This window comes from Protopterus annectens, chromosome 7.part0 (assembly GCF_019279795.1).
Source record: "Protopterus annectens isolate FY-2018-M chromosome 7.part0, PAN1.0, whole genome shotgun sequence".
Classification (NCBI taxonomy): Eukaryota; Metazoa; Chordata; order Ceratodontiformes; family Protopteridae; genus Protopterus; species Protopterus annectens.
This window is the reverse complement of record NC_056739.1, coordinates 33,511,241-33,527,088: the sequence shown is the minus strand read 5'-3', so window position 1 is coordinate 33,527,088 and position 15,848 is coordinate 33,511,241. Positions and strand designations below refer to the sequence as shown.

Below are 15,848 nucleotides of genomic sequence, written 5' to 3'. Positions count from 1 at the left end.
TGGCAAATCATTGCGATGATTTGGGGATTAAAGTCACTATACAATGACATACATTTGGGTTTCAGACTTCGTATCCTTCAGAAAATGCATGTTAACATAAATCCTGTTATTTAGCAACTTTCGAAGTTTATGAGAGCAATATTTAAAATGTGTCACTAATTTTTGGGCCTTTGTCCCCCCATTATGTGAGGCTTTGCCCAGATTTCTTGTGCTAAGAGGTTGAGTGGTATGAACTAAGGATATGTTTAGATCCTCAAGACCTAACTAAATGGATCATGAGGCAACACTGCCCACCACACATGATTTTAGAAGTTGTAGCTACTATATCAAATATTACCTTTTTTCTGTTCTTGATGCCAATAAGGGTTCTAGAAGATTAAACTGGATGAGGTTAGTTCCAATCTATGTACCTTTAGGAGACATTTAGTCAGATACAAGTTCCTCAGACTAATGCTTGGGATATTATTAGCTACAGAAGTGCTCCAGAGAGTAATAGCTACTATTGTTGAATGGATAGATGGAATAGTCAACCTAACAGATGGCATTCTCTCCTAAGCAGGAACATGAATGTATCAATTAAGGCTGCTGAGAAGCATGAGATGTAAAGGTTTTAAATGTAACAGGAACCAATGCAAAATGTGTGTAGCTTCCCTGAAATGCACATGTTTTATTTAAACAAGCTTTGAAATCAGACGTTGACAAGGAAAAAGTAATTGTAAACAGGCAAAACCCTTAAAACATCATTAACTTGTCAACTGTAATGCATTATATATCATGGTATTGGTCAACAAAGTAAGAGAGAAGTTTTGAAATGCTGAAACATTTCGCTACTATAGCACCGACTCTCCTGTTTTGTGAATTGGCACAACCTACTACCCTGAGGTTAGATGCCAGCTAACGAGGTGAAATATATTACAGGAGAACAGTCTGATAGTTTATGGATCATATTAACAGATCCACTAATATGTTATGCTTCTGTAGAAACAAGATGATTGCTATATTTTTGTCAATCATTTTGCAATGATATTTATGTAAGGTGGGGTCAGACCAAATAACAAGCATATTCACGTCATCATTATACAAAGCAGCACCACATCTTCAAAGAATGCTACTCTATTTGTAGAAATTAGCATTGTCACCTGACAGCAAGAGGTTCTCTGGTTTGATTCTTGGCTGGGGTGCATTCTGTACAGAGTCTGCATGTCCTCCCTGCAGTCGTGTGGGTTTCCTGTGGGTGCTGCTGTTTCCTCCCACTTTCCAAATACATGCTGCAGGTGGATTGGACACTCTAAATTCATCCTAGGTGTGAGAGTGTGCACGTGTGTGCCTTCTGTGGAAGGTTGGATGCCAGGCTGGCAACTCAACACCGTAAAACTCCACTGTCAATCATTCTGTGGACTATTGTTCCACTGTGGTGACCCCTAACTGGAAAAGGGTAGAACACTGATCCCAATGGACCAGTTTCAGTCTCCGCATGGAAGTACAGGAAACAATCAGCTTAAAAACTGACAGACACCATAAAAAGCCTTAAATACATACAAGGTGAAATAAACCTGCAAATTGTATACAGTATTTACAAATGCAGGCAGTAGAGTAACTGTACAAGGACATTTATTGCTAGGCAATTCATCAATGTTAAATGAATGAGAGAGAGAAAGAAGACAAAAGTAGTGTGAGGAGACTTGGGGTAGTCAGTACTGGGTCGTGTGTCCTTATTGAAGACAATTGGGTTCAGCTTGAGACTTGAAGTGTGCTTTTACTTGATGGCAGAACGTACACACACAAACCCTAGCAGCACCTCTGATTTCTGGCCCATATCTAGTCATACATGCCTCCTTGATATGACTGCTGAGCTTAAGTTCAGAGCAAATATTAAACTAGCTCAGATACTACCTAGCTAGTACATTTCGAGTATATGCTGAAGGCTTCTTATCTGAAGTGGGTAACTTTCTTGCTAGAATGCCACAGGCCTTCATTTTGAAGTCACTTCTCTTTGCTCTGTTTGTGAATGATCAGACTAATGAGAGACCTTCCCTTAATGTGGTCATATATGCAGATGGCATACTACTAACAGAAGGAGAAAGGCATGCTTATATCCTCTGGCTAAGTTGCTTATATCCTTTGGCTAAGCTTCTGTATTCAACCTACATTGATAAACTATCAGTTAGTTCCCATAAATCAGGGATTATACTGTTGCCTCCTCTCAGAAGCCAAGAAACATGCTCCTGCTGCTAAAAAGATCCTCACAACAAGGCTGTCCCTAATGAGGATGAAAAAAGTATCTGGGTCTTGTCTTAGATGCAGTCTGATTATTTTTCCACATATTAAGACAACTGTAAATAAAGTACTTGCCCGAGTAAGATTGGTTCTATAGGTTTTTCACTTACTATATTCAAGTGCACAGCACGTCTTTACTCTCGCTCAAATATGCATTTCCTACAAAGAGTAGGAACTTAACTGCCACCTTATGGTCCTGACATAGACCCAAAGAAATCACTGTGGCCATCTGACAAACTTCCACTGCCATCCTGCACAGCACATATCTACTCTACTAAGGAACAAACTCCAGGTTTTCCAGTATCCCCCCACCTTTGTCATGCAATATCAACAGTCTCTTTGAAGTATCTACACTAAATGAAGTAATTCAATTGGTAACACCATGCCTCAGTATAACATCAGGGGAAAGAGCCTTTGCAAAAGTATGACGTGCCATATGGAATCAGTTCCCTAAAGAAAGAATGTAACAAAACGTTGACAGATTTTAAGCCAGGTCTAATGGGGTATTTATTTCAAATTAATATATGTAAGAATCTTTTGGATAATAGATACACAGCCATTTCTTCAACTATCAACAGCAATTCAAAAGAGTTAAAGTAATTCAGAAATTTAAAAACACATAGTGGTAGTTTAAATATCCCCTTTCTCTAAAGTAATTACTATGTGCAATTTTTGTTTTGATTTTCATTAAATGCATGTAACTTTTGCTGAACACTTTGTACAAACGTTGTATCATTAAGTACTTGTTTCTATTTCTACTGTAATTATGTCTTGTTGAACACTTACCTGTATAACATCATTTAGTGTATGATCCATTGTACTTTTATCTTTTGTTAACGTTTTTCTTTGGAGCCCAAGTAATGGCTAAAAGGGCTGAACAACCAAGTCTTTCTACCCAGTTATCAAATAGAAATAAATGAATGAATTTGTGGGTTACAGATGATTATATGCCATTCATCATTTCTTCAGGTCACTAAAGGCACACAGGAACTGCTACGCATATCACCAAATGCAGTAGCAGCTGTTGCCATACCTTCCTGTTTTTTTGTTTTTTTTATGATGGTTAACATTTCACAGCTTCTTACTTACAGCATTCTATCACTACAGTGTACAACAAAGGTGATATTATACTTATATATACATATCATCCTAGCCTGAGCAAGGTTGCTGGATCTGGCAAAAGAAGCTCTGTCTTATTCTAGAGCATAATCAGTATTTATGTCTTAATTAAAATGGAAACATTGCTAGAAAAGTTTTGGAGTGCTAAGTGTGATGTGTAAAACAGTTTTTCAGAAATAGCAAAATACAACCAGACATATCTTTAGAGTTGTAAATGAGGTATTTAGATTAAATGAACATCTGTCTTTCTAACTTCCACTCTGCTAAATGAGCTACTGTGCAAAGTCTAAAGACAGCAGAATAAATGTACTACTTACGTCTGCAGACCAGGCTAGGCTTTTCCCATACAGACGTCCTGCAGACTATAGAATCAGATCCTCCATGTTTCTGATATCCTGTGTTGCAGCTGTAAAACACTTTTGCCAAGTTAGGATAGCTTGGCATAATATATAATTGCTGTAGCTGAGCATTTTCTATTTCTGGTGGTGGTTGACATTGTCCTGAAAGGTACAAACAATATCCTCTAATAAAGCTGCAGTAGTAAGGATAAGCCACGGTATTCAGTTTTAATAACACAATGAACAGTTACAATTAAAGTAGTAATCCGTATGATCTTCGCAATGGACCATTCAAACAACCAGAATTTGCTTGAGAATACAAACATTTTCTACTTACAGCTTTAGAAATAAGTACTTACAATCAATTGTCAGAATTTCATGCACCAAGCAAAATGTAAGAGTTTATATGCATGTTAGCATTACAGTATAATAGCTTTATAAAATACATTGGGCCAGATTCATTAATGCCTACACAGTCTATCTGTATTCAAGAACATCCCTTCCACAATTTTTGTGCTTTCTAGTCACTCAGAAAGATTTTACTAAGTGTACATGTAATCTACACTTTGTAGTAACCCTTATACATTTGCCTTCATATTTAAGGCTGCAGGGAAAATATAATTATGATCAAGAAGCTCTGAGTTATGCTTGTGTTGTCTGTTTACTCACAATGGTTTACACTTAGTGTACGTGTTAACGAATCCCTTCCATTGTTTGTTTTGAAAACTTTCATTTCTTAACTTTAATCTCAGCTGACCAGAATACAGTTTAGAATGAATTAGTAAAGTTAAGAATGGAATTTCATGCAAAATAAATAAATAAAGGTCATTTTACGCTGAGCAAGATTTGCAAAAGTTATAACCGCATGGAAGTATTAACTACATGCATATATCAGTCGTTAAGTAGAATGCTATGAACATTTATGTGGCACCCCCCCCCCCAGAAATGGTTCCACAACAGCATCACTGGTGTTGTCGTTATTAATGTATCAGATCATGTGCTTATTAAGATTGATAAGGGTGGTTAGAGAGATATCATGTTTTGCCCTGTCCTGGAACTTATCCTTCTTCACTCTGCTTCTGCATGTAGAAATCCAACTACAGATAGCCTTAACATAAAGAATTTGAGGCTATGAGCTATTAACAAGCTACTGTCTCTAATTCTAGGTTTGATTCCCCATCTACCATTTCCTTACTGTGTAATGCTGAGCAAGTCACTTGACCATACAGAGGTCTGGGGCATTTGGGAGACTGAGCTAGACTTCTCAATAGTCTCCTTAACCACATACCTTGTAACTACTATGAACTTCATCTCTGAAAGAATAGCCTAATAGCCTATGAGTAATCTGGCTTGTTCTCAACCCATCAAATGACCAGGACCACACTTTCTGATAGAAAAAGCTTTAAAAATTAATTTACTCCTACTTACATCATTGGCAGGTACTCTGACTTGATGACTGACCATAAATATGTGTGTGTTTATCTCAGTCAGCAAGTAAATTTCTTTTCTGGTTATCCATTACATCACTAAAAAGTTTTATGTTCTGCAGAGCCCCATTCTCCTCCTGTTTGAAGTGATGTTCCTGATCATTCAGTATGGTTTCTTTTGGATACTGCCACACTATACTGCTGTTTAATTTCTTCACGTCTTTTGAGTTTCTAACACCATGATGGGAATGGGCCTCTTTCCTAAGTCAAAGTATGATTTATGTTCATGAAATTAGTATTGTTTCAATCTCTGATGTTAACCAAAAGTGCTCTTCACAGCACCCACAATATGCCCAGAACTGCTCCTTCTGTAATTCACATGGAGTTGCATGTATTGATAGCATATCTAAATAAGGCTGTAAATTATTTTTTATGAGACCCGTTGTTCCTACTACTAGTATTGGAACTGTCTGGGTATCCTTCCCCCACATTGCCCTCATTTCTACCTGCAAATCCTGTTATTTTATGACTTTGTGTGTCTCTCTGTACATAATACACTTAATCACTGGATGTAGGAATTTCAATGATCAGTGTTACTTTTGTCTTCTTTTCATGGACTACTATATCTGGTTTTCTAGCATCTATTTTTTGAACTATTGGTAATGGGTGATCCCACATTCATAGGTAGGTACTAGGCTATTGGCCCTAGGGCCTATAAACTTCATCATTCTCTATAATGTTTTGTGGCTAATGTTTCCCAGCTACTTCAATATTGTAATGTCTGTGCAATCTTCACTGCAACATTCCTGGCATATTATCGGGACTTTTAATATACCGGCCTTCTACCATTAGTGTATCACTCCCAGCAACAAGATGCGTGACTACTTCTAGTTCTGTTTTACATTACCTGCATTTGTCTGTTTCTCCCACATGTTCAAAGGACTTTGTAAGCCAGTGTGTATGTAGTCCAGTACCCTGGGCACCTAATATTAACCTTTCATCTTTTGGTTTAAATTCACCTGTCCTTAATCATTCTTGCATCAGATCCTGATCAACCTGAGGTTGTTCCAGCAGTTTTCTGTACTTGCAACTACATTTATGTATTTTCTACATTTCTTGTCTTCTCATCTGATCCTCCTTGTATTCTTTCTTTTCTTTTTTGGTGCATTCAGTTGCTGCCTGATTTGTTTACTTCTATTTTGGTTTCTAGTCCTGATTGACACTGATATGCTTCCACTAATCTGAGCAGGGAAGTCATCTTAGACTTGTTCTCAACTTTCACTATGTTTAGATCTGATAAGGACAGCAGGTATATGTGCAGTCCTGTGATTGTAGAGCTATACATGTAATCAATTTTGAGGAAGCCCATACCTCATTCAGAATGATGAGCGTATAATCTGGGTATACACTGATTTTTATATATCATTTGATAAATGTAAAGCATTTTCCTTGTTTTTCTGTACAGCTGATTCAGTAGCTTTTGGGGGTCAGTCAGTCAACTCAAAACTGTAAGACAGAATAGGAAGAGCAAATTGTTTTTTAGTTTGAACTTTGTTCCCAGTTGTCAATTAATATAGCCTATGGTGGCATTGGCTTGATCACTGAAGATATGGTTAGCACATATGACCTGGACCCAAGACTACAGAGTTTCTATTGGGGAAGAACCCCAGGATCCCAGCTATCTTTGGCATCCCAAAAATCCATAAATGTGTGACTGACCCCCCCCCCACTTTAAGACTTATTTTGGCATTGTCTGCTTCGAAGATTGAGCCACTTCAAAGTTGGCCGATTTCAAACTCAAGTAATTTTATGCACACAAAGAACATATTTTGAAGGATTCTTGGCATTTCCTTGAATGTTTGGCTAGCACACCATTTTTCTCAGCTGGAGTATTTGTCACCATAGATATCAAGGATCTTTTCCCATTATCCCTCATGATCTAGGCCTTGAATGTTTTTTAGAAGCTATGATCAAGGGATTTAGACTTGAATAGCACTAATACCAGCTTTGTTTATCAGTGTATGGAGATGGTCCTTACTAATAACTGTCTGTTTTTAAGGAGATTATTACAAGCAACACAATGGAGTGGCAATGGGTGCAGATTCTGTGCCCATTTTTGCCAATATGGTTCTTTGGACATGCAAATGAATACTTTGTTCAACACCTCTCTTTTCTCTCATGTGGAAAAGTATTTGAGATATTTGGATGACATATTCATCCTGTGGAGTGGAAGTGTGACTGATCTTGAAATGTCTGTTGAATTTCTTAACCAGTCAACATATTTCATTCAGTTTACCAACCAGCATCACAAGAATTCCATAATCTTCTTGGATGCAGTCCAAGTATGAGTCCAATATCTATAGAAAGCAAACTTTCTTCAGTGCTAGCCTACATTTTAACAGCCAGCATCCTCCATGGCAAAAAAAGAATCTAGTTAAAGGACGGTTGTTGATTCAGTTAAGTAGGTTGGTGTCAGATGATTGCACATTTGATGAAGAGGACCCTTTTATGAAAGTCCTATTTAGAGACTCAGGCTATCTGCCCAAGATGGTGGATGAGCTCTTTTGATTGGGTTGTGGAACAAAGGAACATCAAATATCAGGCTTTGTTAAGACATCCAAATTCTTTGGGTTCTAAGGGTTTTACCAACAAACAGGATAATATGACCCAAGTGTTTGTTGTTGAATATAATAGAAATCTTTATTCACTAAAGAAGATCATCAGTAGTCATTGGAGTATGGTCTTTGGAACTTTTGGCATGATTGATTAGTTGGGTGAACAATGGGAATTTGTCTACAAAAACAGAAAAAATTTGAAATTCCTCTTTGAACATAACAGAGATTGTGTTGATGTTGTAAGGAATCCTGGTATGAAATATTGTGGCACATGGCAAAAATTCAGGTTTATTTTACAAGGCACAGACTTTTCTGTAGCAAGTCACCCCAAATTATTTACAGTAAGAAGGAACTATAACTATGAAACGAAAGGGGTGGTGTATATTGCCTTTTTCTCTTCCTGCCCAGTTTTTTACATCTGAAAAACTATTGGGCCACTAGGGAAGAGATTAAATCGGCATGTATATGCCATCAAGAAGGCACACAATGTAAATGCACTGTATAAACACTCTGTAGTTTGCAAAGATTTTAGGAAGTTTACTTTTACTGTTTTAGAGAAAGTGCCCATGCATTTTAGGTGAGGTGATTGGGAACTGTGACTTGAGCAATGTGGATTATATTGGCAATTGTTGTTAAATGCAGAGGAGTTTATCCAGGAATAAATCATTTTATTTCTATTAAACCTGTACTTAAAGTTAAAGCTACTAATATTTAAAATGGCAAGAGCTTTTAAAATTCACTCAAAAGTTACTTTTTATAATGCCTTTATAATATGTTTTTAATAATTGTATATAGGTTCATAGGTAGGTACTAGGCTATTGGCCCTAGGGCCTATATAAGCCTAGCCAAAAGGTACCCTGGCTTTCGCCACCCAAGAAAATTATTTTCCTGTGCCACTGTCGAGCAGAGCCACAGAAGTGATCCCCGGGATGAATTTCCTATCTCCCATCCAATCATCAAGATTTTTCTTGAAGAGTGCTAATGAGGAGCTTTGTTTGATATAGATAGGTAGTTTGTTCCAGAGTATGGGAAGTTTCTGGGACAGGAATCTATCCCTCCACCATGTTCTGCTTATTGTGGTGACAAGGTTTAGGTCCCTAGAGTGTGTAGCTCATAGGGATTGGGATTTCTTTAAGTGGAGCATGTCCAAAAGCTATGGGTTTGACATAGCTTTGTGTGTTAGGCAGAGATCGCCTCTGAGTAGGCGATATGTGATGGAGTAAAGCTGCAGTTTTTTTGAGACGGTCTGCGTAGGGCATCTGTTTGAGGCTGGTAATCCTCTTTGTGGGGTATTTCTGCAGCCTTTCCAGTTGTTGTAGATGTCTTGTGAGGTACATACCAAAAGGGGCATTGTACTCTATAATGGGTCTAATGAGTGACGAGTAGAGGGGAACAATGACCTCTTTTTTTCTGGATAAGAAAGCTTTTGTGATGAGGTGTGCCACATAGAAGGATTTCCTGACTACTGTGGCGATGTGATTATCAAAGGAGAGACTACTGTCCATCTGTGTCCCAAGGTCTCTTATCACACTTTCAGTGTTAAGTAGACTACCACCTATGTGGTAATTCATGGGTACAGAGTTTTTACCAAAAGGGATGACAATGCACTTTTTGGCATTGAGCTTGAGACCATGGCTTTGACACCAGGCATCTGTCTCAGTGAGGCCCTTTTGTAGGATGTCCACATCTTTTGGAGTTTTGATTATGGCTCCTAGTTTGCAGTCATCTGCAAACTTCATTAGCCAAAGACCTTCTGTGTTAGCCTGTACTTCAGAGAAGTAGATACCAAACAGGAGAGGACCCAGGACTGAACCCTGTGGTACTCCACTTGTCACTGGTCTGAAGTTGGATTTGGAGTCTGCTGCTTTCACAGTGTGGGTTCTGTTAGTGAGCCAGTTGGCAACCCATCTTGTGACATAGGGATTTATACCTAGTTTAGTGAGTTTATCTATAATTCCAGAGTGAGGGATGGTTTTGAAAGCCTTGGCGAGATCTAGATAGGCTGTGTGAACCACCTTACCCTCATCTACGGCTTTGGTGATCACTTCAAAGAAGTCTATCAGGTTTAGGAGACATGATCTGCCTTTTACAAAACTGAACTGGGTGGGGTTCTGAGTTTGGAGATTACCAATGTCATTGTTTATAAGTTCTATGATGATATGTTCCATAGCCTTGCAGACCAGGCTCGTCAGGCTAATGGGGCAGTAGTTTCCGGGGTCCATGGTGGCTACCCCTTTGTGGAGTGGGATAACCATCGCTGTGCGCCATTCAATGGGCACATAGCCTGAGGTGAGGCTATGATTGAAAATGATACTTAGGTGGGGTGCCAGTTCATTTTGTACTTCATGTAGAACACAGCCTGGGATGTTGTCAGGTCCCATGGATGCTGTGTTCTAGGTTTTGCAGAGTGTGTTTTTTACCTGTGCAGCCATGATTACAGGAACTTTTCATTCTTCTGGTATACAGATGGGCCCTTTAGGGGATGACAGGGGGGTAAAGTTAGCACTGAACCTATCTGCCAGGATGTTGGCAATATCAGTTGGTTCTGTATATTTAGTGCCATTGTGCTGTAACTCAGAGCAGATCTGAGTATTGCCATTGAGATTCTTGACATAGCTATAGAATGCTTTGTGGTTGTCTTTAGAGTCGGTGGCGATTTTGTTTTCATAACTAGCTTTGGAGGATTTTATGTGGGATCTCAGCTTCTTACTGAGGCTGACCAGGGAGTTTCTCCAATCATGGGATTTTACTCTTTTTTTGCAACAGTTTCTTTCTTCTGTTGTAGAGTTTGTTTATGGCAGGGGACCACCAGATTGGCTTCCTTTTTTTGGAGGATAGCATCTTGGTTCTGTTAGGGATTGCACGATCCATGCACTTGTGTAAGTGCTTGTAAAGTGCATTTGTGTAGGATTCAGCAGTCATACCTCTATTGTCTGTAAGCATGGGTGTCGTGAAGTTTGCCACTTCTGTCTTAAGAAGCGTGAAGTTAGCCTTGGAGAAATTTTTTACTGTGGCTTCCCTAATGGGGGGTGGGGAGGGATGTGGATGTCTAGGGTGATTAGCTTGTGGTCGGATCTGACCAACGAGGAATTGACCTCTGGTGTGGAGTGCCAACTGGCCATGTTGGTAATAACCAGGTCTAGGATATTGCTGCCCTGGTGGGGGTATGGATAAGTTGATCCAAAGCATTGGAATTTATGAATTCCAGAAAACGTTGAGCACAAGACTTGGTACATGAGTAGTTTTCCCAGTTAATAGTCTGCAGAACCAAGAGTTCAAAACGACGAAACGTACCAAAGTATCAGCAAAGCTTCAAACGCCAAACATACGCTGTATACTCAAAACCAAAAGTCCAACAATAAATAATGCCACTTGTATGAAGTAATAAAATAGATTTAATCCTTAAAATAAGTTAAGCGCTTTCACCCACGGTCCGTGGGCTTCATCAGAACTAACAAATAAATGTTCAACCACATTTAAATATGCTGGTTTGGCGCCAATTTTACTTCAGCTTCTTAAAGCTATAATACATCATTTCATTATTTTATCTGATCTAAAAACTTCCCTAAATGAAAATTCATTCCTTTGATCAGCGTCAAACAAATTACCATAAAATCTTTAAAAATATACAAATGTTAAAACATGTATACAATAATGCATTAATAAGCAATAAACAATATCTCACTTTCTTAAATCTAATATTGGCTTTACAGAAGTGTATTCGTTTAAGCCTGGTGGTGATGTGGCGTCTGTTAATAACTGCCACCATAATTCCCTATATGCCAAGATGTTTTTAATATTACCACCTCTTGGATTAACTGATACACTTTCTAAAATGGCAAATTTAAAATAGTGATCTTCCCCCCTACTATTTATATGTTTATGCAAAGCATTTTTTGTATCTTGCGTTCTAATGCTGTAAAGATGAGAATATATTCTTTTTTTAAACTTCCTCTCAGTCTTTCCTATATAGTAAGAAGGACATGTCATACATTTTGCCAAATATACTAACATGCTGGTATTGCAATTACCGTACTTGAATGTAAGTTTAGTTCTATTAATATTTTCCAAAACTAATCCCTTATTTTCATTAATAGCAAAACATTGGTTACAGGCACCGCATTTCGATGTATGTGCCAAGTCCCTATTCATCATTGTTTTCGTACCTAATTCTAATAATTTTTTCAAATTGTTACCCATTTTGTATATAAAAGTTGGACAGGGTCCTAATATATCAATCTTTTCTTGATCCGTCAATAAAATGTGCCAATTCCTAGTTAATATCTCCTTCACTTGATTGCTATAAGGTCCAAATTCGATAATACATGCTCTATTGTATGTGTTATTACATTTTTTCCTATTACTTATACTATTCCCAACTAACTCGTTAGATAATTATATGTTCATACCTCTTCCCCCATTCACTAATAACATATTTATTTACATCATGCATCATATCTATATTATACCCTCTTTCTTTAAATAAATTATAGATGTAATTAATTTCTTCTAACATATCCCCATAACATGAGGTCATTCTGAGGGCCCTGATGCATTGCCCTTTGTAAATATTGTACTTTAGTTTCCTGGGATGATTACTATTATAATCCAAATAGGAATTTGCAAAAGTTGCCTTCCTATGTATTTTAGACTTAAAGCTCTTTCCATCAAATTTCCAAATAAGGTGAAAGAAGGTAGTGATTTTCATTTAGAATTATTAAATATTTTCAATAAATGTGGTTTAGAGGTTTTAAAAGTTATTATTAAAGAAAATGAAAGAGAAATTGAGTTTTTAAGTAACATTATAGAAGATGTGAATGGTAGAATTACAAGGGACTTGCTTTTCACAATTAATGAATGTCAGAGAATGTATTATGACACATTAAAAAGAGTTGATAGAAGTATTAGTAATGTGTTTCAAAGAAAAAGTAGAAAGTTAGAGAGGGATGTACAGGATTATAAGAATAAAGTAAGTTACCCCAAACCCCGAAATAATTATAGTAATGCATTTAGGTATTAGGGATATGAAGCAGCATGGGTGGATAATGAACAGCATGTTAATGAAGTTATTAGTGAGAATAATGAAATAGGTGATATTTATGATTTATCAGAATACCCCCCACTGAGAAGATCTGAAAGAATCAAGAATTATCAGAATAGTCGTCAGCAAAATTTTCAGAAGGGGGGGGGGAGAGGGATCGCATATGTGAATTACAACAGGGGTTACCAGCGATGGTAATAGAAAATCAGGTTTTTAATTCTCAAGATGAAGAACAGATCGTAGCGAATGGGCCATGTCATACCTTCCAGGGCTATAATATTTTCAATTATAGTAATGTTAGTACTGAGAAAGTCCATTTTAGTTTGTTTTCTAAAGGGCTAAAATTTGTGCCAAATAGAAGGGCTGATATTAGGAAAGTTCTAATTGATTTCAAGCTTTTCCTTAGAAAGAAGAATTTTGAGATTTTATTCCATGGACAAAAGACAAATAATAATGCCAATGTTTGGCTAAAAAGAAGAAGCACTTTCAACCCACCCCTGCATCCACAATTGAAAAATTTTGAGATTCTTATGGAAAAAAAGTTAAGGTATGAGTTGGGTAGAAATAAGATAGCTTTCAACCTATCAAAGGAAGAAAATAGTTTATTAAATAGTTTAAGTAATGATAAATCAATTAGAATTTCTAAACCGGATAAAGGGGGTGGGACGGTTGTAATGAATTATGTGCTCTATAAAGAAAAAATGATGGATATATTGAATAATGAGGAAAGGTATCATAGGGCTTCTATAAATGAAATTAATACTGGGAATAAAAAAGTGCATTCGGTCCTGAATGATTTAGTATTAGAAGGGTCAATTGACATTACTACATTTCAGTATTTATATGTTGATCAACCAACGGTACCGACGTTGTTTGGGGTACCGAAGGTACACAAGCATATAGAATGCCCACCCATGCGCCCTATAGTGGCTTCAGAAAACTCAGTCACAGCCCCATTAGCCAAATGGTTGGACACAAAATTAAAGGTAGTTTCCAATTTTGGGAATGGTGTGCTAAAAGATTCATGGGAAATGTTAAAATTATTAACCCCGGATGTTTTTGATAAAGATTTGATATTTTATACAATAGATATAGTTGATTTGTTCTCATCTATACCCCATGAAGAAGGTATGAAGCTTTTTGAGGAAGCTCTAGTTAATTATGGGAAGTTTAATAATAATGAGTTTTATCTAATATTAACCTTGATGGATGTGGTACTTAATAATAATTTCATCCATTTTGAAGGGGAATTTTATAAGCAAGTTCAAGGGGTAGCAATGGGGGCAAGATATGTTATTTTTATACCTCATTAAACTATCAGAATTTTCGCCTGGAGCCTTATTTCCTTCAAGTGCTTTTGGTATTGATCTTTCCATCAATAGTAATAAGTGTGTCTAAATAGGCCACTCCTTTGTTGTTGATTTCTGACGTGAATTTCAAAAATTCACTACTCCCATTGAGATATACTAAAAACTTGTTAAAAGATTCCTGACTTCCTTTCCATAAGATGTAGATGTCATCCAAAAACCGTGAATAATACTTTATATTTTACATATATTCGCTGTTAAATATAGTACCATCTTCCCAATCTAACTTGACAAGATTGCCAAGGAGTGCCTCGAGCGAGTGCATTTTGAGGTTTAGACTTCTAGCATTGAGTAGCAATACCCTCAGATTCTTCTTGCTTGTACCTGTTACTGTGGTGAATTTGTCATTTGAAACTTGCCTAAAAAAGGCACTATAGGGGTGGCAAGAGCCTTAGCCAGTGTCTGGAATCCCAGGGACGACAGGTGCAGGCCATCTCTGGCAAAGCATCGTGGTTTGTCTATCATGTCATCCCAGGCAGACAGATACTGGATGCCCTTAGAATGACACCAGAAGCTTAGCCAATTGTTGAAGTCAGTAATTTTGTCCTTGTACTGCGGTATCATTCTGGGCAATGGCAGAATGCTACTCGGGGCTAGGGTCATACTTGCCTGGGCTACAAGATCAGACAGCTCCTCCATGTCCCTTTCATGTCCAGGCAGGTACATCTCAGGTCATTCACACCAACATGGACAGTGACAAGAGTCATATTTGTACTTGTTGTGGTGTGACCTGAGTGCATGCGTTATGTGGCGGATCCTGGCACCTGACAGGCAGCTGACGGTAGCTTTCTCCTTGTTTAGCCTGGTGAGTGGAACATCAGTGTGCCTGACTATAGAGTCATCTATGACTAGAGTGTTGGGTACGTTATGCCTTATGGGCTGTGGTTGAGAGGCACACTGAGTTTGTGGGCTATGTGTCATTTGGGTTGTGTTGGGGGAGTGGAAGTTGCTTGTGTTTCTGCTTTGGAGGTCCCTGTTGCTTGGGCAGGTTTTTACTGAGAGCCTCCGCGAATGTAGGTGTGTGTTTTGTGTTTCTATGTGTGTGTTTTGGTGGTGTAGGTTTTGAGGGACTATGTGCTGAGTGTGGTGTGGTGCAAGTGTTTACCTTCTCCTCTTGACTGTCTAGTCCAGTCTTAGGTGAAGAGAGCTTTGCTTCCAGTTTGGCTATATAAGTGCATCTCTCACAGGTTGTAGTGTTGGGTGGTAGAAGGAGAGGGTTGTCTGTGTACATGAGGCAATTGCTGCATTGCCCCAAGATGCCTAGATTCATCAGGTAGACAGGAGAAAACACATATGTTTTATGTTTACTGTTTAAACATGTTTATTATGGATGTTATTTTTAGCCATCGACGTTGCAGTTTTTTTATGCCTGTACCTTTAAGATTTACTGCTTTGGCACCATTTTGGCTTTTTAAATATTGCAAGGGAGTTGTAACACTGTTTCTGAGGAGGTTGCTTAAGGTTTAGGAGCAAAAGTGCTAAAATACTATTACATTTGAGTATGTGTGATATTCTGTGCACCATTTTTTGTTTTCTGTATAGTAACTGTTAGTAATACACTTTTTACATGTCTCCTCATTCAAGTTATTTAAACAAGCTATTTTGAAACTTTAACTCTTCTGAAGAAGTCTCTGTATTTTATATTGAAAGGCAAAAGTGCTTAA

The 15,848-nt window shown here is 37.8% G+C and overlaps 1 protein-coding gene across 1 annotated transcript in view; it reads right to left on the bottom strand.

The window, feature by feature from the left end:
- LOC122806222 (complement receptor type 1-like) overlaps positions 1 to 15,848 on the bottom strand; it is a 424,151-nt gene that overhangs the window by 352,720 nt on the left and 55,583 nt on the right. The window contains exon 3 of the mRNA XM_044076465.1: positions 3,714 to 3,896. Coding sequence (XP_043932400.1) covers positions 3,714 to 3,896 — 183 coding nt within the window. The remainder of the gene's footprint in view (positions 1 to 3,713; positions 3,897 to 15,848) is intronic.